At 45.9% G+C, this 25,342-nt stretch overlaps 4 protein-coding genes across 6 annotated transcripts in view; 3 read left to right on the top strand and 1 right to left on the bottom strand.

Moving 5' to 3' along the window:
• Positions 1 to 22,824, top strand: part of LOC136959955 (E3 ubiquitin-protein ligase TRIM39-like) — a 177,950-nt gene extending 155,126 nt beyond the window's left edge. Inside the window, exons 1-2 of one of the 2 annotated variants that reach the window (XM_067254206.1) lie at positions 18,642 to 18,693; positions 21,119 to 22,824. In XM_067254206.1, coding sequence (XP_067110307.1) covers positions 21,121 to 22,728 — 1,608 coding nt within the window. In that variant the 5' untranslated portion in view covers positions 18,642 to 18,693; positions 21,119 to 21,120 and the 3' untranslated portion in view covers positions 22,729 to 22,824. Of the gene's footprint in view, positions 1 to 18,641; positions 18,694 to 21,118 lie in introns of those variants that run through there. The other variant, XM_067254207.1, reaches the window with a different exon arrangement.
• Positions 2,303 to 6,492, bottom strand: LOC136960512 (hyaluronidase PH-20-like). Its single transcript, XM_067255021.1, has 8 exons — positions 6,255 to 6,492; positions 5,587 to 5,708; positions 5,143 to 5,309; positions 4,444 to 4,612; positions 3,846 to 4,064; positions 3,411 to 3,569; positions 3,138 to 3,227; positions 2,303 to 2,746 (listed from the first exon to the last, which is right to left on the bottom strand). Exons 1-8 carry the CDS (start codon positions 6,490 to 6,492, stop codon positions 2,303 to 2,305), a joined length of 1,608 nt encoding a protein of 535 aa, XP_067111122.1.
• LOC136960416 (uncharacterized) lies at positions 9,024 to 13,991 on the top strand. Its single transcript, XM_067254915.1, has 10 exons — positions 9,024 to 9,150; positions 9,853 to 10,002; positions 10,157 to 10,243; positions 10,340 to 10,444; positions 10,526 to 10,909; positions 11,017 to 11,492; positions 11,597 to 11,924; positions 12,024 to 12,825; positions 12,946 to 13,155; positions 13,381 to 13,991. The coding sequence occupies exons 2-10, from the start codon at positions 9,853 to 9,855 to the stop codon at positions 13,989 to 13,991; spliced, it is 3,153 nt and encodes a 1,050-aa protein (XP_067111016.1). The 5' UTR covers positions 9,024 to 9,150.
• On the top strand, positions 13,951 to 16,008 carry LOC136960417 (uncharacterized). 2 transcript variants are annotated; one of them, XR_010878840.1, is made up of 3 exons: positions 13,951 to 14,174; positions 14,266 to 15,288; positions 15,336 to 16,008. XR_010878840.1 is itself a non-coding variant. In XM_067254916.1 (2 exons), the coding sequence occupies exons 1-2, from the start codon at positions 14,088 to 14,090 to the stop codon at positions 15,202 to 15,204; spliced, it is 1,026 nt and encodes a 341-aa protein (XP_067111017.1). In that variant the 5' UTR covers positions 13,951 to 14,087; the 3' UTR covers positions 15,205 to 16,008. The 2 variants fall into 2 exon arrangements, 1 of the variants encoding a protein (XP_067111017.1); XM_067254916.1 differs by having other exon boundaries at positions 14,266 to 16,008.
• Positions 22,825 to 25,342: the final 2,518 nt, after the last annotated feature.

Here is a 25,342-nt window from a genome sequence, read left to right on the forward strand (position 1 = left end):
ATTCAGATGGATAATGTGTGCATTATAAATATGTGCATTGTACTGTATGAAGGATGTGTGTACAGAACACAGATTCTTTTTGACCAGACCTTCATTACTTTGTCACTCTACCCAGACTATTGCCTTGTTGTACTCTTTGTACGCACTAAACATAGTATCATATTTCAGACTTTACTACCATACAGATTGTAGTATCACATTTGAGAATATAGTACAGCGGAACAATCCATCTAATATAGTACAGTGGACAGATCTGTGTTCTAGAGTCTTGTCAAATTGTCTTTCCTCCAGTACTTTGTCTAAAGGGGGCCATACCACAGACACATGTCTGAATACCTTGCACTGTGACTTTGAAATATAAATTGATATTCGACTGGAACTTGAAATTTAAAATTTATACCTTTGTTACACTGGATTACACTGCATGTTTGAATGAAATCTGTGTCCTGACCTTGTGTTGTGGCTACCTTGTACGCACTGGGTAACAAACCTTTTTTTCTGAAGACTCAGGTTGTTGAATCAGAGACCTAGTGTCCTAGACATGTGATGGAGACTGCATTTGTATATCTGACTGCCATTTCAAAACAAGCATTCCTATTGGTGGACTGTATGCAGAATTGGTTCAGTTACCACAGAAGCACAATTTACAACATGATTATTCTGATGACTTTGTTTCACAATAGTTAGTTACATGGACATCTGCTAAAATGGCAGCTAACATTGCACATCTAAGTATAAAATGTACGTTTTTAAACTATTAAAAAGTGTGCTACCCAGAATGGGGGAATATTTAACATAGCATGGCGGTGTGATATATAGAATATATAAAAAATGACACTGCAGAGACTAATTTAATGATTGAATGAGAATTGTTAAGATTTGTTATTTACTTGATTAAAAATGAAATTCCACCACAAATTGTGTTCTTTGATTTTCTTATTCAATTAATATTTTTACCATGAATCTTTTACCATTTTAAATCCTCTTGGAGAATGTGTGTGTGTGTGTTAACCACTGTAGCTTTTGAATCTTATTTTAGCTCAGTTCTCTAAATCCACACCAGACTGTCATCACAGATTACTTTCTGCTAGGTCAGAATACAGAACACTGCTGGTTCAGACCTTCACTACTGTTGAATAAAGGAGTAGGCTACATGTTAAATCATGTGGTGCAAGAGGCCACTAGAGTGCAAACGATTTTACAGAAGAATTCAATCTAATCTCCAAACTATCCACTAATGGCTAATTACTATTACTAATTTGGGGAGTCATTCGTTCATCAGCAGGCAGGTAGGTAATGATTCTTTCTTTGAGAGTAATTTGTTCTCTCTGAGAAGTCATATGAGTGTCTTTCAGTTCTTTAGCATCAGCTGACTGCATGTGAGGTGTTGACCAAAGGATGTGAGGAATGAGTTCCTATCGCTTGTTCACCATTAAGTGTTGTCACAGAGACCATTCAGCATCTCTTTCATTAACACACACACACACACATACACGCACACATGCTCACCATTGTCAGAGGGAAGTTTGATTATTGCTTTAGGGAACTGCTCCCTTGTCACACAGTAATATCTAATGGGCTGGCGTGACTACAAGGTCATAATTATTGTGCTCTGGAACACTTATTAACCCCAACACTTCCTCCATTTGGGAGTATGTATAAGAACACAAAAATATATCACTTTTAACACCACTTGTGGTGCTAACTTCTTTCGCACATCTCTCTAGAGCCTTTACCTCTCTGCTGGACTCCAAAAATAGCATTGCAATGCCGCAAACCCGTGATTGGGGCTTAGAAACCAGAGATGGTTGACTTCCAAGGCCATTCTCTTCCCATTCAGAGCTTTGAAATATCAAGGCCTTTCACAGTAATCTCCTTTAAACACCTTTACTAGGGTGTCACTTCAGATTCACTTGGTCCACAACAAGGAAATCATTCAGTTTCTATTTACATACACAGTCAAATGGTACGCAAATGACTACAGGAACAATGTTGTCAGAGGTAAACATTAAATATCCCATGAACCCACATCAGTTTCTCCAATTAGCATCAAAGTTATTCTGTGGATGGATTATTTGTTCAAGTTGTATTGCTCCTAGACACAGCAGGATGCACAGAGCAGATGTTACATTGTTTTAACACCCTGAAAAGTGTCTGTGTTCTCATTGGTGTACAGTATTTGTTTGATTGTTCATGTGTTGAAGCAGCCCTCCAACAAATGCTCTATGTTAGCACACAACCCTTCCTTTGAATCACAGGCATACACTGCATGCCTATACTTTCTCCAGATAGCCAAGACGTGTCATTGCTTGAGTTGTTTTTTCTTGTTCGCCTTTTCCTTAATGTTGCTGGATTGCTCCATGTCAGAAGTCACTTTCTTCTTCACAGTTTTGGTCTTTGTGGCATGGCCCTGCTTGTGCCTGTACAGCAGGGCTTTGGGCAGGTGTTTGGGCAGTTTGGGGGAGCAGGTGAGCCCGGCGTAACATTGGCAGGTGAACCTGCTGGTGAAGAACCTCAGATCCGCCGCAGAGGGTCGTCCCAGAGTCCTGTAGCGGCCCCGGGAATGCAGGATGCGGAAGTTTCCGGGGCGGAGGTGGAGGTAGTGGTCAGAGTTGTAGTGTCGACGCACGCAGCGGCCGTTCCCCTGGCACAGGAAGTCGCTGCAGAGCTGGGCGGCGGCCGTCACGTTGGCGATGTAGGGGTTTAGCGTGGTGATGAGGTAAGCAGAGAGGGCCTCACATGAGGCCTGGGGGGGGGGGAAGAGGAAGAGAGGGGGGGGAAAGGAGAAGAGGTAAACGTGTGACAGACATTGGACAAGGGACAGCAAGAGAAAGGGAGAAATGGGGAGAGCAGAAAGAAGAGAGGACAGAGGAAAAGGAGGGAAGGGGGAGGGCAAGGATCGGAGGGCAAGAGGGACAGACAGCCAATCAAAGACGTCGTTGAGCGGGACGAGAACAAAGACAAAAGGCTCTCATTGGTGAATCGTTTGTGAAGGGTGAGGCGAAGGTAGTCAGTTACCAAAACCTTGTCACTGTCAGTCTACAGTAGCACTACAGCTGGAGTGTATTCTCTGTCAGTGCATCTCCAGAAAGTGGGGGTGGGGATGGGGGGGGAGGGGTCTTGGGGTGTCAAATTACCTTGTCATTGTAGTCAGCACTGGCTCCCCACATGACTGCTCCAGAAGCCCCTATTGCTGCACTCTCCCCAATGGTGCTGACCAGATCCCTCTGGAAACACACACACACAAGCATACACACACACACAGCAGGGGGGCAAGGGGGGGGGGGAGGATAAGGATGACACAGGTCAGGTTGTTGTAACACCTTGAAACCAAACTCCCTGGAACTCTGGAGGCTATGTTTCTGGAAGGGTCTTCTGGCCAGCCGGACCTGAATCTCTTTGTTTCTGACCTGGCTGAGGAACTGTCGGTTCCGGTCTATGAAGACGGGCCTTGTGTAAACAAATACGGGAGCGGTGGTGTGGTGCTTGGGTAGGGCCGATACCCTCAGGGCCTCGTGTACACGGTTTCTCACCAGCAAGGCGGCGCTGTGACTGTCCCCCAGAGAGGCCTGCCCCAGATACAAACACAGCAACACTCAACAAGGAACAACATGACTTGATGTCCTCCATAAGAGCGTACCAAACATCCAAAATACTGGATGTGTTTCTTTGCATGTCTGTGCGTTTGTGTTGCATAAGGGATAAGCCAATGCCTCCATGCTGGAAAGAACATACAAACCAATTCATCATAGCTCTCTTGGTCCCCAGTCTACCTAAAGCAATCTATTCCATGGATTTACCCCTAGTATCCCAGTGACTGTAGTAAAGACCCGGTTATGCTGTACCTGGAGGTACACGGAGGGGTAGAGGACTGAGCTGGCCTCCCACAGCCAGAGCAGCTCATCGTTCTGGGCCCGGACCTCACGCGAGCAGCGTCCTGTGTAGCCTGGCTCCAGCCAGCCATAGTTGTAGCAGTTGGGGAACAGGTAGAAGCCCCACAGGTAGTTGGGCCGCAGTCTTCTGCCCAGGGACAAGGTCTCTGACATGTAGCTCCTGGCTGCTGCCTGGGAGAATGGATGGAATGATGGATGGATGGATGGGAATGATGGATGGATGGATGGGTGGATGAATGGGTGGATAAATAAACAGACAGATTGATAAATTAATTTACTTTATATTATAACAATAATATGTGTAAGTGTATGAACAAATGAAATAATGAATGTATAGTAAATGATAATAAAAATACGTATGAGACGATAAAACAGTCACTGATAGTAAGTACAGTGAGGGAGGGAGGGAGGGAGGGAGGGAGGGAGGGAGGGAGGGAGGGAGGGAGGGAGGGAGGGAGGGAGGGAGGGAGGGAGGGAGGGAGGGAGGGAGGGAGGGAGGGAGGGAGGGAGTAATGAGTGATTGAACAGGACAGTGCAGTATTCCTCTGACCTGGAACTGTTTCTTGGCCTGGATGTTTGCCTGTAGGGCAGTCAGAGAGTGGTTTTTCTGGCGGGCATGGCTCACTGACATAGTCTTGTAGATATGCTTGGAGCCCCAGTTCCTCACCCACAGGGGGCGCCACTCCTCCCAGTCTATCACCGCCAGGCCTCGTCTGCTCCTGACAGGAAAAGAAGAAACAGGAAACATGAATCTCCTGGACACTGACCTCAGTTCTGCATTCTTGTACATTTTCACACCCATTTTTAAATCCTGTTTGTCATGGTATGCCATGGTATTTGGATAGGGAAAGCAGATACTTTTGATTTTTAACAAGGGCACATTGTTTTGTCGAAGGAAGTTAAGCCTGTAGGCACTGCCTCTTATGACACTGTCAGTGTTACAACTCTCTTAGTGTTATAAAAAAATCGTTACATGAAATGAAAAGAAGCACTGTTGTACATTCTCAAAGCTAACTGATTTTATATTCTTTTCTGGGTAAGTGACTGCCATGTCCTCTAAGATCTGAGCATTGTCAACCTCTGTAGGCTGGGCAGTACCAGTTTAAACCAGTTATATCCAAATATCTCTAGTCTAACTAGTTCACATCAGTTCATATCAATCCATCCCAGTTCGTTCCAGGGTATACTTGTTTCACAGTTAATTTATATCAGTTAATCCTCTTTTATACTAGTTTATACCAGTTTGTACCTAGAGGGTATGTAGTAGATGATGTCAGCGCGGGCCTTGACCAGACTGGCCCTCAGGTTTCCCCTCTGAGGGATGCCGCCGTAGAACTGGAGCTCGCCATCCCGGTCCACGCGGGGGTAGAGACCCAGACGGTCGTTGTAGAAGAGAGACAGGAACTGGCCAGGGACCTGGAAACCAACCGATAGATATATTTTTCCGGACACTTCTGCAGCTGTGGTAGACAAAGGTAGGTAGAGCATGACATTTCACACTAAATCTTTTTTCCTTAAATTAGAACACGGAATGAGGAATGATAAGGAATAACAAGTGAAGAGAAGCATTGGTTCAACTGTGTGAATTTGCACATGGATGGACGGGCTGATGGTTGGATAAGTTAGTTATCTGGTCCAAGTGCTTTGCTCAAGACAGGTGTAGGCTGTTCATCGATTCGTCGTTTTTTCTCACCTTGGCCGGCGTGGCCACACCTTTAAAGGGGGAGCTGTCAAGGGTGACATTGTACCGGTTACACACCAGTTCTGGGATGTTCCAGCTCACGATGAAGGGCTGGCGCTCAAACAGGGGAGGGGCTGTGTGGGGGAGGGGTGGCCTGGGGCGACGCGCAGGTGTGGGCCGTTGTGGGGTGGTGGTTTTCGACGGAAGAGGGGGAGAGGTTTCGGGCCTGGGCGACGGTGAGTTTGAGGGGGACGTTTTAGGCGGGGGTGGTGAATATGGGGTTGTCAGGGCTGAGGTAAGGATTGGCGTTGGAGGATGGGTAGGGATGGTCGTTGGGAGAGAGGAGGGGGAGGTTGTGGGGGGAGAGGAGGGGGAGGTTGTGGGGGGAGAGGAGGGGGAGGTTGTGGGGAGAGAGGAGGGGGAGGTTGTGGGGGGAGAGGAGGGGGATGTTGTGGGTGGAGAGGAGGGGGAGGTTGTGGGGGGGGAGGTTGTGGGTGGAGAGGAGGGGGAGGTTGTGGGGGGAGAGGAGGGGGATGTTGTGGGTGGAGAGGAGGGGGAGGTTGTGGGGGGGGAGGTTGTGGGTGGAGAGGAGGGGGAGGTTGTGGGGGGAAAGGAGGGGGATGTGGTGGGGGGAGAGGAAAGGGCTTTTTTAGGATGGGTCGGGGTAGAAGTGTTTGAACCTGCTGGTGTGGTAGAGGCAGGGGAGCTGGGGGTGGAGGCTTCTAGAAGGGTGGGAGTGCTGGTGAACAGGGAGATAGCAGGAGCACTGGTGGTGTGGGAGAGGGGTGGTATGGTGTTGGTAGTGGTGGTGGAGGCGTTGAAGGGAGTGGGAGTGGGGGCACCACCCAGGAGACAGAGGGCGAAGGTGGGCAGCAACAGCAGCATACAGCCTCCGCTCTTCTGGATGAACCAATCCATCCTTTCCTCTGAGGGAAAACAGAAAACAGCAATAAAATAGCTTGGAGCTTGTGGTACACGACTGCTCATAATTCTGCCATACGGACTGAACACAAATCGACTCCCGTCATGGACTACAATTGAAAATACCCCAAATTAAAAACTACAAATGCAAATAATAGAGAAGAATCCCAGAAGAAGACCTGAGAGATCAATGCAGATTCTCCAAGCGCCTATTTCAGTTTCAAATCAATGTTTAATATAGAACTTTAGCCAGGATCTTTAGCCATGCCCAAGACTCAGAGAAATCATCCACACATATCACTGAGGTGCAGCCCATATATCAAAGATCTGGTGAGACATGCTGGTCAAGCTGAAGCTCATCTTGGCAGAGGCAACACAGTGCCATGAATCTCTGTCTAGAATCTCTGCCACCACGATCGACCGCTACCCCACAATCCCCCTGTTTTCTCGCCCTGCCAAACCTAACCCACAGAACGGCTAACAAATAGGGTAAATAGGATAAATAGGAAAAACAGACACGGTACCTGGACATCCCTCCAGCGCTTCGCCACAGGACCTTGAGTCAGCAGCCTCTGTGTTTCAGGAGAACAGCGCTCGCCAGCGGGCGAGGACGTACAGTTTTCTCTCACCGGTGCTGAAGGAGAGTGAGAGCGTCCGGAGAAAGAAAAACAACTTTCTGGTCCGCTGCGCCACCTGGTCAGGACAAGACAGGAGGGGAACGAGGCAGAGGGAGGGGGGTGGGGGGACGAGAGAGAAGGTGAAAGGAGAGAGGGAGAGAAAAGGGCAGTAGAGAGGAGAGGGGTCACTAGAGGGCATGGGAGGAGAGAGGAAAAAGGACTGGGCAAAGTGGAGGAAAGGGGAGATGACAAGGGGCAGGGGAGAGCAACCACGCTGGAACAGTGTACAAGGACGTGGCCCGGAACGTGTTTGCCCATGAAGAATATGTTGTTGTCTGGAGATAGTCTTGTTATGATTGCTCCGTGCACAGTTTACCTTGGAACATGGGAGGAAGGAACACCCGGGTGTGAGGTTGTGGAGCGTGCACTGCTTTAACCTCTGCACTGAGTAGAGGCCTGGACCGTAGCCAGGGACAGAGGCTGGAACTGGGTCTAGGGAGGCTGATGGGGCTGGGATTGGGGCTGAGGGCTGGTGTTGAGGCCAGGGTTGGAGCTGACAGCTGGATACTGGGGCTAGGATGATGGTTGATCAGTTGCAGGGCCTGATTAGGCTTCCACAGGGATAAGAGTTTCAGCAAGAGACAAGACTAGGGCAGTGGCTTGAGAAAAGGGATAATGTGGGGCTAGGATCAGGACTAGTGTTAATAGCAGGGCTGGGACTAGAACTACGACTAGGACTAGGACTAGGGCTAGGGCTAGGGCTAAAGCTTAGGATGGGGTTACTGGAACAATATTCATGAACGTTTTTGTTGTTATGATTCCACAGTTGCTTTCTAACAGTGACTCAAAGCTTCTGTTGCACAGAGGTGTGACCCGTCACACTAAACAGCACCACTGTACAACAACGTCACAGTTGTTAAAACAGGGTTGATTTGTGGCCAAATTCTGTATGTATTTGGAACAACAAAGCTGTGTTACTCACAGTTATCTGTTTTCAATGTTTCACTGCATAGTGGGTAGATTAAAAGTCAGATATTATTCCATAACTCTAAAAGGACTGTAATATCGTAAGTTACTAAATTGTTCTCTGTCTGTGTTTCGCTAGCTAGTGTCTTGTCCAGTTGTTAGACTGTCTTTCTCTTCAGACTGGACTGTCTCACACCTTAGTGACAGGATAGCAGAATTACATACTAAGAACCCAGCTGAACCTAACTCATGGCCAGACACTGTTGTCCTGTTGTGAGGGTGCGTCACACTATGAAACGATTGCAAAGAACTGTTTTTGGCAGGGCGAGTTATAATCGGAACTGTGCGAGGTTTCCCCTATAGGACAAAATAGTCTGTCTGGCTTGTTGAACATGGCTGCCGTGTGGTCTGGAGAGTCACAGGCGCACGAGAAACCATAAGCAATGTTTCTTCAGATAACCTTTGACCTCCTGAAGGTGGGTTAGGCCAGGGTTAGAGTCCAGGTTGTCTGGGGGGTTGTCTACGTGGAACCATTAATGTATGTGTGTGTGTGGAGTGGATGCCGGTGTGGGGTAGAGCAAAGAATTTAGGGTCTGGAGCAGGCTATGAGAAGTAGGGAGGGTGAGATGAAAGACCTGGCGATGGTGATGATCAGACTGATTTACATTTACATTTACATTTAGTCATTTAGCAGACGCTCTTATCCAGAGCGACTTACAGTAAGTACAGGGACATCTCCCCGAGGCAAGTAGGGTGAAGTGCCTTGCCCAAGGACACAACGTCAGTTTGCATGACCGGGAATCGAACTGGCAATCTTCGGATTACTGGCGCTACCTGGGGCAGGATCGGCTACCTAAACTCCAATCTCACCATCCAATCAGGATACTAACAGTCCAATGTGGATTGGATTTAGGCCAATCACGTCTTTGAGTGAGAATGGATACAGCCAATCACAGCGCTTCTTTCCATTGTGAGTCCGTTGGAAAACTTTCTGTCAGAAGAAAAGTCTGTTGGCTGTCACTGTATAAGCATACTGTTTACTGTCAGTACAAACGTACAAGAAAGCATCAAAGTAAGTGAACATTAATTTTATTTTCTACTTAAATAGGAATAGATTGTATTACATCCGTCAGGCAAAGTCACGTTAACATGTTGTTGTCCAGTGTCATGTCAAACTTTAGTCACCTTAGCTAATATTAGCAATCGCTACTACAGTAACGCTAATTTCTAATGTACTGTAATCGTGAGAGGAAAAAGGCAGGCTATATTCGCAGTAATTCAAGTAAGTGTTATTATAACGTTAGTTGTATTGGTTACTTCATCATTTAACTAGTTAACATGCTATAGCTCTACGTTTATTACGTCTGACAAGCGGAGGTACAGTAGGTAGCTAGCTACAGTACAGACAGTGCAGTACAGTAACCAACATTCAGTATTAACTTGTCGACATTGCGGGGTCTGCTTACAGTACCTAGTCTAAACTTCTACGGTTTTAGTGTCAATATTAACTAGTCCTTTACTGTAGCTACTTACATTCATTTAAAGTGGGTCTACCCTTTTTCACAAATTTATAATGATCCTACTTGAAGCTTTGGTAAGAATGACATCTGTCAATCATTGTAGATACAGTAAGCTGTTAAAAACTAAACAAAAACCGTTAGCAGTCTAGTTTGCTTATGTTACTGTACTTATGAGTATGCACAAGTTGGTTCAGCACACCATGCTTCCATACATAGTTGTAACTATGGTTATTAATATGTCTCTGTTATTTTAGATGAGCACCAAGCCTAAGAGCCATAAATCCATGGGAGATGGAGAATGGATGGCGAGGCTGAGGGCATTTGCTGGCTCAGGGGTTTGGCCTGCTGGAGGAGGCAATAGACCTGCCCCAAGGCAGCGGAAATGGCATGACCTCTATCAAAAGGTAAAGTACTGCAAAATATGTGCTTATTACTTCTTACAGTCATTAGACTGCAGTTCACTTGATGAAAAAGGGTCAATACAATGGTGCAGATAATATCAGACAATGGACTGTACACTGAGTGACTCTGGCTGAATAACTATTCTGATTGTTTCAGATTGAGAAATGCCCCATGCAGGCCCGTGGACAGACCGCCCTATTTGGAGGGTCCATGGTCTGTAATTGTGGATTCCATGCTGTTAAGGTGATGTATAATTTTTTTACATCTGACTATCTTGCATCTCAGGTCTCTTACAATGCTGTTGCTGATACATTACATGACATGCTGTTGTTTTAGCAGACTGCCACTCAGTCACCTCAAGCACCACAGTCTGTGGCTTCAGACTTGTCCACTGGTGCTGCAGCCCAGCCTTCTTTCCTGCGGCCCCCTCTGAGTGTGTCAATGGTAATGGCTTAGTTATTCATGTTTTGTATAAATCATTTTGTATGTGCTGAATAACAAAATTAACTCTGTTTCTCCTTGCAGTTCACTAAATCACGCTTTGGTGGGTCACAGTCTGCCTCAATGAAGCCCAATATTGTGGCGAGGAAGACCCCCAGCCCCGCTCCTCCTCCATCCTCTGTGAGGACCTCCAGCCCTGCTCCTCCTCCATCCTCTGTGAGGACCTCCAGCCCTGCTCCTTCTCCATCCTCTGTGAGGACCCCCAGCCCTACTCCTTCTCCATCCTCTCTGAGGACCCCCAGCCCTGCTCCTCCTCCATCCTCTCTGAGGACCCCCAGCCCTGCTCCTTCTCCATCCTCTCTGAGGACCCCCAGTCCTGCTCCTCCTCCATCCTCACTGAGGACCCCGTCTACCGCCTCTGTGAGGACCCCCAGCCCTGCTGTTAGCACCAGCCTGGAAGTAGCCACTGTGAGTACAGCGTCTCCTTTTTGTCTGGTTATGTTTCAAGTCATCTTGAGAGTAGCCTTTTTTAATGCAAAAAAACATATTCTTATTTGCTGTTGTCTTCCAAACAGGATGGGGCAGGAGAAATCCATCTAGCTGCTACTGGGGCTACAGCTTCTGTCTGGTTGCCGGGTGAGCTGAGCAAGTCAATCCCTGTTCAAGATCAGAGGTGGATATCCAACACCCTCTTTCACTCTGGCAAACTGCGGCCAGATTTGAAGCTGTGGTATGAGCCCCCTGTTCCAGCACTGATTTATCACCAAACGCCAACACCCGACCGCTTCTTCACCCATCGGCTGATGGTGTGGATGCCCTACCGCCTTTGGAGGGTGAGGGTGTTCTGCCCAGCTTGTGGGAAGCATTTGACGGGTGCTGGCATTCACAGGAGAGCTCGGAAGGTCCTTGACATTGACAGATACTACCTAATGGTGACAGAGACACTCAGGTGCTCTGTGTGTTTCCTGACCACTCTGTCTACCAGTCAGACTGTCAGGGACCAGCTGGACCTGCCACACCAGAATTTGTTCCGGCTCATCCTGACCTGCAAGTGAGTAATGCATTTTTGAAAAGATGGTGATTGTGAAGCCTATAACAACTGACATTACCCTCCAATAAACATGTAACTAATCACTCCAACAATGGGCATGTCAGGTATGCTTGTGACATTCGTGTCATTCGGATGCTTCGGGAAAGGACCCTTGGCAACAGTCCAACACGACTGGTGAAGCAGCTCAAGGAGAACCATGGGGAGGAATGGCTGACCCGGTTGGCACACTATCTCGGGGAGTGTGCTGACTTTGTGGATCGACCCAGTCTGTTCCCAGTGGTCTGCCAGGAGCCCCCTGAGCCCATCGAAATTCCCACCAGTCGTTGGCTGCTGTCCGTGTACGGCAGGGACATCCTCTCCCGCATGGAACACATCAAGGCCAGCATCACCTCCACGTTTGGCTCCATTTTAAAAATGGATTCAACCAAAAAGGTAATACATCATTTGACTGTGTAATTGTACATTACTGTGTACATTACCATGTATGTAATATATAATCTCATATAAACATTAACTTTTGTCACATTCTAGATCACAAAGAAGCTGTCTGGCCATGGCAAGGGGACAGCTCTCTGGGTGACCTCCCTTGGGAACGAGGTTGGACAGATCCTGACCAGTGTCCTCACAGTGCAGGAGGGGCCGGGATTGGATCACATGGTGTCTGGTGTGATGGAGCGGTACCGCCAGGCAGCTGTTCCACCCCCAGTGCTGCTGTACGTGGACTGTGGTTGCTGCAAAAGCGAGGGGCCGAGCAAGCTGCAGACCAGGTTTGGAGAGTGGCCAGACCTCCACATACGGCTGGACATCTGGCACTTTATGAGGAGGATGGCTATCGGCTGCACCACCGATGCTCACCCACTCTACCCCACCTTTATGGGCTCTCTGTCTGCCTGCATCTTTGAGTGGGATGCAGGGGACCTCACTCTGTTGCGGCAGGCAAAGAGAGCGCAGCTCAGGCAGGAGGGTGTGCCATCCATAACGGATCTTGTGGTGGACACCAAGATCTCCAAGATGGAGCTGAGCCTCTACTGCCGCAGGAAGACACGCGGCGAAGAGACCACCATCAGCCTCATCGACCGGCTGCTGCAGGAACTGGGGGGTGCAAGAGGTAGAGACCTCATGGGGGTGCCACTGCTGGACCAGGTGCGCATGGAGCACATCTGGCGTGTGCAGAAACACCACGTCAAGTGCATCCAGGACGTGCCAGGGGTGCAGCTGTACACTGAGGTTGGAAGCACCACCAAGGGGGGCGTCGTACTGACCAGGTACCGCTGTGCCAGGGGGTCCACATCCCTGGAGTCGTTTCATTGCCACCTAAACAGGTTCATTCCAGGTTGGTGTCTCTCATGTATAATGTTTTCAATAATTGTAAGTTTTTTTATGAAACCATTATTCAGATTGAAAAGCAAGACCTTTTTTTAATTGGCCGACATCATTTATATATTTTCTTCAGGAACCAGTGCAAATGCACTGAATTTCCAGCTGTACCTCCTGGAAGGCCTAAATAGGTGGAACCAGGATCGGGGGACTGCAGCAGTGACCAGCAAGCCATCGTCCCTCCTCACCTATTCCGGGGGTGTGGCCCACTGTGTAAACACCAACAGCCTGAAAGTGTTTGGCCGGGCATTTGTGCCAACCTTCACGCCACCTGCCAAATACACTGGTATGTCAAGCTGATATCTGGATATATAATACTGTTTGTGGGTTTTCTGTGTTCTAACTTAAGTTCAACAAGGCTTTATTTTTACTATGCCCATTACCAAAGCAAACCATACACTTACTTGCTCATAACATGATACAGAAACACTACTCTGATATTAAACAGTATCTATATAGAATGCTACAAATACAGCTAATAATGTGTGTGACTGTCTGTACTATTTTATAGGAGAGCTGCTTGGTGTTGACTACCTGCTGAGTCAGACTGGGCAGTCCCTCAACGTGAACCCCGACTCAGAGGAGATAGAGGGCATGCTGGAGGATGTTCATGAGGGCGAGGAAGAAGAAGATGAGGGCTTCCAGGAAGAACCAAGTCTTGCTGTGTCAAGTCTCCTGGATGACCAAAGCTTCTCTACTCTCACCCTGCCTCCTGCCTCCATGGCTGCTCCCACCCTGCCTCCTGCCTCCATGGCTGCTCCCACCCTGCCTCCTGCCTCCATGGCTGCTCCCATCCTGCCTCCTGCCTCCATGGCTGCTCCCATCCTGCCTTCTGCCTCCATGGCTGCTCCCACCCTGCCTGCTCCCACCCTGCCTCCTGCCTCCATGGCTGCTCCCATCCTGCCTCCTGCCTCCATGGCTGCTCCCATCCTGCCTCCTGCCTCCATGGCTGCTCCCACCCTGCCTGCTCCCACCCTGCCTCCTGCCTCCATGGCTGCTCCCACCCTGCCTCCTGCCTCCATGGCTGCTCCCACCCTGCCTGCTCCCTCCCTGCCTGCTGCCTCCCTGGCTACTAACACCCTGCCTGCTACCCCCCTGGCTGCTCCCTCCCTGGTATCTTAAGAAAATCAATGTATCTGCGTTTTGTCCCACTTCACTGACCTTCCATTGTGATGCTCATTTTTGTTTATTTATTTTCAGGCTGTGGATGACTCTGGCATGCCGGGCTTAGACAGAGTAGACAGCTTGGCTGAGTGTTTGGTGGAGCTGAGGAACCAGTCCTCTCTGGCCCTCACCAACCAGCAGGTCAATAACATTCATTGTCTTGCTACATTCCCGCTGTGCCCTGCCAAAAATTTTCACACTTATTGTCTTCTCATGTGTTCTCTCTGTGTAGGTAAGCAACATTGTTGCTCTGTGGCAGAACCTGCTGGACTACGACCAGCAGAGGGTTACCTTTGCTGCCAGACACCAGAGCAGGCTGGACACAGGGAGGTTCAGGTCTCCAAAGAAGAGGCAGGAGTTCACTCCAGGGGTGGAGAGCATGAAGAGGCACGCACTCACCACCACTGCCCCGCTTGCCCAATGGCCTGATTGCTGCCGCCTGATTGAACTGATCTTTGTCAGGCTCTGTGCCATCCATCGCTCTCCCAAGAAGAAGGGGACTGGCGCAGTGTCCAGATGGAGTTTAATCCTGGATGACTACAGGAAAATCAGGCAGCGCATTTTGGCAAATGGGACGGTCATGCAGCAGACCACACTGCAGCTGGTGGATGTAAGCCACACCACCCTTGTGCAGTGGCACAACAAGAGGGTGAAGAAGCAGGACAACGCTGTGGTTATGCAGGGGCTGAACTTGCCCAGTCGCTTGTCTGCGGCAGCCGACCCACTCCCTCCTGCTAATGTGCGCCTTCCATCTGCGCTCCCCCACCCAGGCCCGGCTCTCCAGTACCAACTGCCCTGCAGCACCGTGGGCCAGGCGCAGTTGAAAAGAAAGGTCCCGCCCACAGATGTAACACCGGTGGCTATAAAGATGCATGCCCAGCGTCAGCTCTTCCCTGCTCCACCCTCGGCCCCATGTCTGTTGGTGCTGGCTCCGGTGACCTCACAGGTGCCTGTCCTCGTCGCTGCTCCACAGGCCCTGGGAGGTATCTTCCCTGCACCCCCTGCTCCGGTCCGAAAACTAACCCGCCATGTACTCCACAACACATGCAAGAAATGCGGGCAGTTCAGGACAGCCCAGACTGGACACAGTCAGTACAAAGGAACTGTGTACTGCCCCTCTGTAGAGGCTGTTCCCAAGGAGCAGTGGTTGGAGGACATGAAACAAAAGTAGATGCCCCTCTACCCCCCTCCCAGAGGCATGGACGCTGGGCTAGTGCCCCTCTACCCCCCTCCCAGAGGCATGGACACTGGGCTAGTGCCCCTCGACCCCTCCCCCTCCCAGAGGCATGGACACTGGGCTAGTGCCCCTCTACTCCCCCTCCCAGAGGCATGGACACTGGGCTAGTGCCCCTCTACCCCCCTCCCAGAGGCATGGACACTGGGCTAGTGCCCCTCTACCCCCCTCTCAGAGGCATGGACACTGGGCTAGTGCCCCTCTACACCCCTCTCAGAGGCATGGACACTGGGCTAGTGCCCCTCTACTCCCCCTCCCAGAGGCATGGACACTGGGCTAGTGCCCCTCTACCCCCCTCCCAGAGGCATGGACACTGGGCTAGTGCCCCTCTACCCCCCTCCCAGAGGCATGGACACTGGGCTAGTGCCCCTCTACCCCCCTCTCAGAGGCATAGACACTGAACACTTTAATGTTGTTAATAGTTCTGTTAATGTTTTCTGTTATTGTCTATAGTTGCTGTTTAATAAGTGAATGGAGGGATTCACTACTCTTCTGTATATATTTAAGTTATTGTCTATAGTTACTGTTTAATAAGTGAATGGAGGGATTCACTACTGTTCTGTATATATTTAAGTTATTGTCTATAGTTACTGTTGAATAAGTGAATGGAGGGATTCACTACTGTTCTGTATATATTTAAGTTATTGTCTATAGTTACTGTTTAATAAGTGAATGGAGGGATTCACTACTGTTCTGTATATATTTAAGTTATTGTCTATAGTTACTGTTTAATAAGTGAATGGAGGGATTCACTACTGTTCTGTATATATTTAAGTTATTGTCTATAGTTACTGTTGAATAAGTGAATGGAGGGATTCACTACTGTTCTGTATATATTTAAGTTATTGTCTATAGTTACTGTTGAATAAGTGAATGGAGGGATTCACTACTCTTCTGTATATATTTAAGTTATTATCTATAGCTACTGTTGAATAAGTGAATGGAGGGATTCACTACTGTTCTGCATATATTTAAGTCATTGTCTATAGTTACTGTTGAATAAGTGAATGGAGGGATTCACTTACTACTGTGTAATGGCTTTGTGATGACTGAAAATAAAAGTTTGATCACAACAGAAATGTATCTTCCTAGGCTTCGTTTGTGTGTTTTGTGTATAAAAGTTTCTGATAAATACATCAACTTAATTTTAAATATTCATTTAACAGTTATTAGTATCATCATTGTTTTGTTATTAACCAAACAGTGATTAGGTGATTTCCCCCAAAAATATATAACCACTAGAATTTCTGGCAACAATTTAGTCAAACCAGAACCTTGGGATTAACTTTTATCCCATATACTATATGTCTATAGAAATAGAAATATAAGGTTTTAATTGTGATTCCTGATATACCTCAACATTTAAAAAACATTGGTGATGTAGGTCTGGGCCATAAAAATTCCTTCCTTCTCTTTTTCTCTCCTTTTTTCTCTCTTTTTTCATTTTTTTCCCTCTTTTTTCCTCCTTTTTCTTCTTCCCCCCTTCTCCCCTCTCCTTTCCTTTCTTCCCCCCCCAAGGTAGACGAATGTTCCCCAGCTTTGGCGCGATTCCCTAACCGCTCAGCCACCTGACTCCCACTGATGGGGGAGGAGAAGAAGGGATATCTTTTTTTGAGGAGGGGGGGTTCAGATGGTGATGTCAGAGACACCAGGAGCCTTCCGTCTTCGGAACACAGGGCGGGTGGGGGTTGGGTTGTCAAAAGAAGGGGCACCTGCTGTACCTACATAGCCTGTGCAAACATGAACGGTACATGTGACTTCTCATGCTGTTCTGTCAAACACAGCCTCCTTATTCACCACCAAAGGGCAGTCTCCATACCACAAATAAGTAACAGGAAGGTATTTTTACGGGCCACAACGAAAATGCTAAAAGTTCCCCTACAGACTCTCTCCAGTATGTGTCTTGCGTTCTTTAAAATGATCTACTCTGAGAGTAGAATCCTTTACTTATGCCCTGTAACCATCTGCAATCCCCTAAGATACGTTTTGAGAGGTGAATGGGCCCTTCATTATTCCTGGATCCTCATTACGGCTAGTTTGAAAGGCACTGGTATACACTGAATACACTGGTGTAGACTGCCACCTCTTGGCAAAAATAGGAAACTGTCACATGCACATATCATGAGCCTGTTCTATGAACATGCTATGCCAACTTTCTGCCACTCCGAGCATCCTATAGATTGTTGCATAACACATAAACATACCTCAGATTCCATCAAAGTATATTTTGGAAACACTTGTTGGCTTGAGTGTTAGTGGGGGAGTAGTTTGGCCTCAGTGGGGAAGTCAGAAAGAACATACTGGAAACATTATGACCTCAGCCTTCATCATAAAATATGCAGCAAGGCTACTTCAATCATCTGTAGTACTACTTAGCCTAATTGTTGTAAGGTTAATTGTTTGAAAGAGCTTGGGGAGTCGACTGCCACAACTCATGGTATATTTGGCATATATTGCACCCCTTGGGTGGACTACTGCTGTTGTAAAACCGTTACATCATGGGGATTTAAAACAAAAGTGTGTTTTACATTGATATTGGTCATGTTAGGGTGTTACATGAGACCATGAGTGTGCAGAGTGTGTACAGGCCTGGACAGGTCGACAATGTGTGATGCATAACATTTATCCTTAAGGACATGGCTGAATGTGTTGTTGTGATTGTGTGTGTGCATGATTCTCTTTGTGTGATCAATCTCATTTGTCTGTGGCAGCTCATTGCTGCTTGTGATACCTGCAAACTCATCCCTACTCTGCACCAGTGGTTGATGTTGCTCTTGAAGACTGTAGTTGAGGAATTTGAATTATTGCATTATTACTCTTCATTCACCAAACATTGACTAGCTACTGTAATCGAGATGTTATTGTAGCACTATAACATTATAATTTGTTTATTGTTCCTGGTTACTGACATGTGGTCCAATGTGGTCAGTAAATATACGTTGTTTCTTGACTGATCACTGACGCACTGGAAATATGCACTCCTGATCCTTGATCTTCTGCTGTGCTTTGTGTAATATTTGTAAAGAAAGAGCATCAGTATTTGAAGAGACACACTGCAGTGTTCTACACCATCAGGTCATAAACATGTGGTCTATTGACAATATCGGAATGTCAAAGTGATTACCTACAGTGTCACTCTCTGCTTCTGAGCCCTTATTTAGCAGGATTCATTTCAAAAAGGTTGTTTGGGGGACATAATGTCTGATTTTCAGTAGCTTTAAGTCTTTCCTGTTGACTTGCTTGAGAGAATGAATTTATGAAAGGGTTAACTTGGGAGGGGAGGAGCCTATTATCGTTAGTTCACTGAAACGAAACTAAAGAGATTCTAAACTCAGGGAAACACGTTCTACTGAGTTTAGGTTGACAGTGTTTATGTTATTTTATACACAGAGATCCGAGACAGCACAATCCGTACAGGTGAAACAGGTGAGAATAGAGATTCAATATGACCTGTTAAATTTAACCTCAGTTGTATCCATTGATGATGTCCCTTACAAAAAAAGAAGTATACTTCTTTCTATACTTGAGGGTTTAGGTTGGTTGAGGGGCAGTTCTATGGGCATATGTGAAGCCATCTGTGACATGTTTGCGTGTAAAAAGGGCTATACAAATAAATTTGATTTGATTTGACTTCAAGTTTATTTTGTAAGTATACGTAATATAAAAAGTATACTATTATCATGTTACTTAAAGTATACTAGCAGTGTACTTATTTATATACTATTTTTGTACTAAGTAAACTGAATTGGCCCACGTTTTAGGTCATTTAGTACACTTTAAAGTACACTTATAGTGTATTTCAAGGTTTACTTTTGAATACTGTAAAGTAGCCTGTGTAGTGCACTTTCAGTTCATCAAGTATAGTTCCTAAAGTACTTAAAAGTATACATTGGAATACTCTAAAGTAACCTGTGTAGTGCACTTTCAGTTCATAAAGTATACTTCCCAAATTACTTAAAAGTATACCTTGGAATACTCTAAAGTAACCTGTGTAGTGCACTTTCAGTTCATGAAGTATACTTCCTAAAGAGCCTCAAAGTATACTTTGCAATACTTTCAAGTGGGAGTGAGGTGGCTGTGCGGTTAGGGAATCGGACTAGTAATCAGAAGGTTGCCAGATCGATTCCCGGTCGTGCAAAAAATAAATGACGTTGTGTCCCTGTACTTACTGTAAGTCGCTCTGTATAAGGGCGTCTGCTAAATGACTAAATGTAAGTGCACTTTCAATTAATGTAAGTACTTCAAAAGTAAACTCAATAAATGTAATTTTACTATTACTTACTAATATATTATAATGTTTAGGAGCCCCTCAAACGCCTCAGATTATAAATCACTTAGCGAGAACGGGGGCCCTTACATAGTTACACTGCAGATTATCAGCTGAAAGCAGCTGTAGTTATCAAACGCAACAGTCATTTAACTCATGGTTACAATGATAAACCACCACAACAATGACCACGCAACAAAACACTACATTCTAAGCAGACACATTTAAAAAACGAAATTCATGAAGTTACATTTGTATTTCGAACAAACGGCAAATTTATCAGCACATTTTAACACTATTTACCGCCTTGCATCATGGGAATTGACCAGCCAATGAGCCACGCTATCTTTATTTTTTCACGTTGTTATTTCGTTCTTGAGTCAGTTTGACAGTATAACCTTCAAATGCATAATGCAACCCTTCTGTCTGCTTCTTTCTCAAGTAGCTTTTAATTTTTTTCCATTAACACTCCAATTGATAATTATTAGTATAAGATTATAGGGCTTCAGAATGTTTTGGCAGTAATTAAGGTTACAGCTTCAGTACCAAAAAAGATTCAATGTGCAATGCATAATAGATTTTCATAGACATGAATAATTAGAATGAGATGGATCTAAAAAATTTAACCTGTAATGTACTTAAAAATTATTTTGACTGTTTTTGCTGTATAATAATAGAAAACGTACATCCTACTCCAGAAGAAATGTATACCATTTTCTGTTTCTAAGCATACTTCTTAAAAGTATATCAAAAGTGAACCATTTTCAAAGCATACTTAAAAGTACATCAAAAGTGAACTATTTTTTAAGTATACTTCTTAAAAGTATATCAAAAGTGAACTAAAAGTGTACTATCCATATTTTAGTGTACTTATAGTATACTTTAATATACTTCTTTTTTGTAAGGGGTGGCTCGTAAATATCATTCTAAATACTGTAGAACTATGTTCTTCTGATCCTTGATATTCTGCTGTATTTTTTATGTGCAATATTTGTACATCGCTTTGGATGAAAGCTTCTGCCTAATGAATGAAATGTAAAATGTATAGTAATGCATGTATAGCAGGGTTTCGTGTAGTAAATCTGTACTCTGTACTATCTTTCCGTTTAACGAGAGGATTTGTAAGTCTTGCAAACCTAGCAATTTTGCTACACTTTACAAAAGTTGCTAAAAGTTCCAAATCTATATTTTTAAATAGCTAAAGGTGTTGCTAGGTGCTGTTTGAAAAAAAGGTTGCCATAGTAGTATGAAAAGTTGCTGAATCTAGCAACAAAATTGTTAAGTTGACACCATTGCTTCAAAGCCAGCCAGACCGACAAACAGACAAATAGTCCATCCAATCATTGAATTTGGTCAAAGTCCATCCAATCATTGAGTTTGGTCTGAACAAAATTATGTTTATTACAGTCTTGCGACGGCACCGATATAGATTTAGAAAATGGTACTGTCAAACCTTGAGATTTATTGGTTGTTATCAGGATGTGACGTTTATTTCAGCAAATATGACAAAAAGTGCGTCTCAACATTTTCTTACCCTGCCTGTCAGAAAGTAGATTCATAATTTAACTTTTGGTGTCATTCTAGAAATGGCTTCCTGCAGCAGTCTCCTGTCTGAAGATCAGTTCCAGTGTTCTATCTGTCTGGATGTGTTCACTGACCCGGTCACCACTTCATGTGGACACAACTTCTGCAAGGTCTGTATTACTAAGCATTGGGACAGCAATGACCTGTACCAATGTCCATTGTGTATGGAGCTTTTCTACAGAAGACCTGAGCTTCAAGTCAACATAGAATTCAGAGCTGTTATGGAACATTATAAAATCAGAAATTGTCACTTTGCCAAACCTGGAGAAATACCATGTGATATCTGCACTGGGAGGAAGTTCAAGGCCCTGAAGTCCTGTCTGGTGTGTCTGGCCTCTTACTGTGAGACTCATCTGGAGCCTCATCATAGAGTTGCAGCCTTGAAGAAACACAAGATGATCGACCCTGTGGAGAACCTGGAGGACAGGATGTGTCAGAAGCATGAGAGACCCCTGGAGCTGTTCTGTAGGACTGACCAGACGTGTGTGTGTTTCATGTGCATGAGAACAGACCATAAGACCCATGACACTGTCACTTTAGAGGACGAGTACACACCAAAAAAGAATGATCTGGTGAAGATGATGGCTGAGATGAAGCAGATGATGAAGGAAAGATCTAGGAAGGTTCAGAAGATCAAACTCTCAGTAGAGACCAGCAAGAGAAATGCAGAGAGAGAGATATCAGACAGTGTTCAGGTCTTCACTGCTGTGGTGCGCTCCATTGACAGAAGCCAGGCTGAGCTCATTGAGGTGATTGAGGAGAAGCAGAAAGCAGCAGAGAAACAGGCTGAAGGGTTGATTAAAGATCTGGAGCAGGAGATCACTGAGCTGAAGAGGAGAAGCACTGAGCTGGAGCAGCTCTCACACACTGAGGACCACCTCCACCTGCTCCAGAGCTTCCCATCCCTGAGCACCCCTCCACACACCAAGGACTGGTCTGAGATCAGTGTCCACAGTGGTCTGAGTGTGGGGGCAGTGAGGAGAGCTGTGTCTCAGCTGGCGGAGACACTCAATAAAGAGATGGAGAAGCTGCCTGAAGTCAAGCTGAAAAGGATTCGGCAGTATGCAGTGGATGTGACTCTGGACCCTGATACAGCATTTCTCTATCTCACCCTGTCTGAGGATGGGAAACAAGTGAGTTTTGGAGACATAAGGCAGGATCTCCTTGACAACCCAGATAGGTTTGATCTGTGTCCCAGTGTCCTGGCAAAGCAGGGCTTCTCCTCAGGGAGGTTCTACTATGAGGTGCAGGTTGAGGGGAAGACTAAGTGGGATCTAGGAGTGGTCAGAGAGTCCATCGACAGAAAGGGGATGATCATAGTGAGTCCTGAGGATGGATACTGGACTGTATGGCTGAGGTATGGAGATGAGTATAAGGCTCTCGGTGGCCCTGATGTCCTCCTCTCCCTGAGACAGAAGCCCCAGAAGGTGGGGGTGTTTGTGGACTATGAGGAGGGTCTGGTCTCCTTTTATGATGTGGAGGCCAGGTCTCATATCCACTCTTTCACTGGCTGCACCTTCACTGAAAAAATCTATCCATATTTTGGTCCGTGTGTGAACAATGGAGGTAAAAACTCTGCCCCTCTGATCATCACTCCTGTCACTCACTGATAAAAATGGATATGGATTCTATCATTTAGAACCAGACAAGAATATTCTCTTGTAATATAGTCCACTGATTGTTTAAAGAATATTTCAATCAAGAGTTTAGTATCTCTACAGTGAATGCTATGACTAATGAACAAAGAAAAGTAAAAAACTTGACGAAATGACCAAAAATGATAATAATTGTGTATGTTATGAACGAATGACAGATTTATGAATCCCTGATATGTTACAGTAATCAATCATTAGATTATGTTAGAGCTGCCTTTCAGCAACCATTTCTCTGCTTGTCTAGTTCTCAAACCTTTCAGACCAAGAACAACCTCAATTCAAATGAAATTGTCCATGTTCCACCTACAATCTACTCTCAGAAATGCCACAGAAAATGAAATAACCAGTGTAGCAACAATGTACTGACGTTTAACAGTTTTAAGATTGTTTATTCAAGCATTTATTTTAGAACATTTAGTCTAATGTAGAAACGTGTCTCTGTAACACCAGACTGATGCAAACAGATCTCTCCAACTGCTGAGTGATCTGAGGGAGAGAGAGAGGGAGGAAGGGAGAGAGAGAGGGAGAGAGGGGGGCAGAAGAAAGAGAGGGAGAGAGTGTGTGATCAACAGCAGTTTATTATTTGAACAAGGTTGAAATAGTAAATACACTGATATTTATACCTGAGGCTAAGGAACATTATCTCTTGCTTGGCGAGAGAGAGAGGGAGTGAACAAGCAGCTCCAGTAGCAGGAGACAGAGGAGTGAACTACACCTGCTGATGTGTCACCTCTGTGTGGTCCTCCATGACAGTCAGTATAGTATCAATGGTGCTGAGGATGACCAGGACCAAGACAGTTGAAGAGGTCTGTCATCAACCACTGATCAAGTAACACCAAATAAAGATTACAAATAAAGATTACTATATGACTTTTATTGGGTGTGCTTTGCCTTCGGCAAGGGCACAACCTTTGTTCTCTCACATATGTATTTATTTATTTATTATTATTGTTTATTTTCCCACCCCTAAGTCTCAGTCAATATTTGGACTACAAAGACAACCTAGGTGTCAAAAGTTTCATCTTGGTAGCGATTGAGTTGCTTGTATTTGTATTTACGTTCCGTTGCATGGTTTAAGTAGAAATTAAGTGGCGTAAAAGTGAAGCTAACGGTGGCTAACTTGCTAGCCACAGTCACTGACGCTACTAACGTCACTAACATCACGAAAACTTGCGTGACTATCTCTAGCAGAACATTAGTTTAGCAGCTCATTAACTTCTGGGAGATGGCTAGGCTAACTGCTTTACTGCAAGGCAGCTGCAGAAACGCCACAAGCAAAGAGGCCTGGGTGATAACTATTTGCTCATTTTACTTTGTGATATGAAACACAATTGTGATGTGTAATGTACAATATAAGCTGATATTATTAAGGAAGTACATCTACTTTTTTAGTTTCAGCAGGACAGTTTCGAGGTTACGGTCATGTGCAGTAGGCGTGGCACCATAAATGATCAGGTCATCAAGGTAGTTTTGAACGCCAGGTACGCCTTGTAGAATTGTTGCCATCATTTTTTGGAAAGCAGAGAGTGCGGATGCTAAGCCATAGGGCACCCTGCGAAATCTGAAGAGCCCCTCGTGTGTAATGAAGGCTGTAATGTCTCTTCTGTCCTCATGGAGGGGCAACTGGTAGTATGCATTGGCAAGATCAATGGTAGAAAATACCTTAGCACCTCGCAGGTTGGCAAGCAGTTCGTCGATGTGGGGCAGCGGATAGCTGTCGATGACCACCGCCTTGTTCGGTTCCCGGAGATCAGTACACATCCAGATTCCACCATTTTTCTTTGCTGTGACCACAATGGGGGACACCCAGGCAGAGGCATCGATCTTCTCTATGACGCCTGCATTCAACAGGCGATTCAGCTCGGCAGAGACGCTTTCTCTAACGGCAAAAGGCAAGCGCCGCAGATTCTGGCGCACCGGTCTGATGGTTTCACTTTATGCACAAAAGTCTTAGCCCACCCAATCCCAGGGGTGTTGGTATCAGTATGTGTTGCGGTGTTTGTGGACATCACCGGTGTGGGTGGCACTGGAGCTGAGGTGAGGACAGTATCCCCTCGGATTCAAAGGTCCAAGGCAGTGAATAAGTCCATACCTAACAGTGCTGTCCCTCTCTCCACGATAAAGAAAGTGGCTGCTGTAGAGGTGTTGTCCATCTGTACTTTAGCATGCAGACATCCCAGCACAGGAATGTTATCTCTTGTGTAGGTCACCAGCCTGGTAGAAGCTGCAGACAGCGGAGTGCCACTGAAGGATTTCTGGTAGATGTGGTGTGGCAATATAGACACGGCAGAACCTGTGTCCATGACCAGCTGAATGGCCTTAGCAGGGGTAGTAGTAGTGGAAACAGTAACATCGCACAGCAGTCTCTTTGGTGCATGGGCAGAATTATCCAGGTACAGTATGGTCACATCGGGTAGCTGTAGCTCATGCACATTGCTCTGTGGTGCTGAACGGCACACCTGTGCAAAATGTCCTCTTTTATTGCACGATTTGCATTGTGCTCTAGCTGCAGGACATTGAGAAGAATTTGCTAAATGCTTGTCTGAGCCACATCTGAAACAGGAATTGT

This window comes from Osmerus mordax, chromosome 17, assembly GCF_038355195.1.
Source record: "Osmerus mordax isolate fOsmMor3 chromosome 17, fOsmMor3.pri, whole genome shotgun sequence".
Classification (NCBI taxonomy): domain Eukaryota; kingdom Metazoa; phylum Chordata; class Actinopteri; order Osmeriformes; family Osmeridae; genus Osmerus; species Osmerus mordax.

Bases quoted from the DNA above. Each gene is read 5' to 3' on its own strand.
- LOC136960512 (XM_067255021.1), bottom strand. From the start codon at position 6,492: ATGGATTGGTTCATCCAGAAGAGCGGAGGCTGTATGCTGCTGTTGCTG. The intron at 4,613-5,142 runs GTACAAACTGGT...TTTTCCTGTCAG, and splicing joins ATCTACTACATACCCTCTAG to GAGCAGACGAGGCCTGGCGG. The intron at 3,570-3,845 runs GTACAGCATAAC...TATCTGGGGCAG, and splicing joins ACCCCTCCGTGTACCTCCAG to GCCTCTCTGGGGGACAGTCA.
- LOC136960416 (XM_067254915.1), top strand. From the start codon at position 9,853: ATGAGCACCAAGCCTAAGAGCCATAAATCCATGGGAGATGGAGAATGG. The intron at 10,445-10,525 runs GTAATGGCTTAG...TTCTCCTTGCAG, and splicing joins CCCCTCTGAGTGTGTCAATG to TTCACTAAATCACGCTTTGG. The intron at 13,156-13,380 runs GTATGTCAAGCT...ACTATTTTATAG, and splicing joins GCCACCTGCCAAATACACTG to GAGAGCTGCTTGGTGTTGAC.
- LOC136960417 (XM_067254916.1), top strand. From the start codon at position 14,088: ATGCCGGGCTTAGACAGAGTAGACAGCTTGGCTGAGTGTTTGGTGGAG. The intron at 14,175-14,265 runs GTCAATAACATT...CTCTCTGTGTAG, and splicing joins TGGCCCTCACCAACCAGCAG to GTAAGCAACATTGTTGCTCT.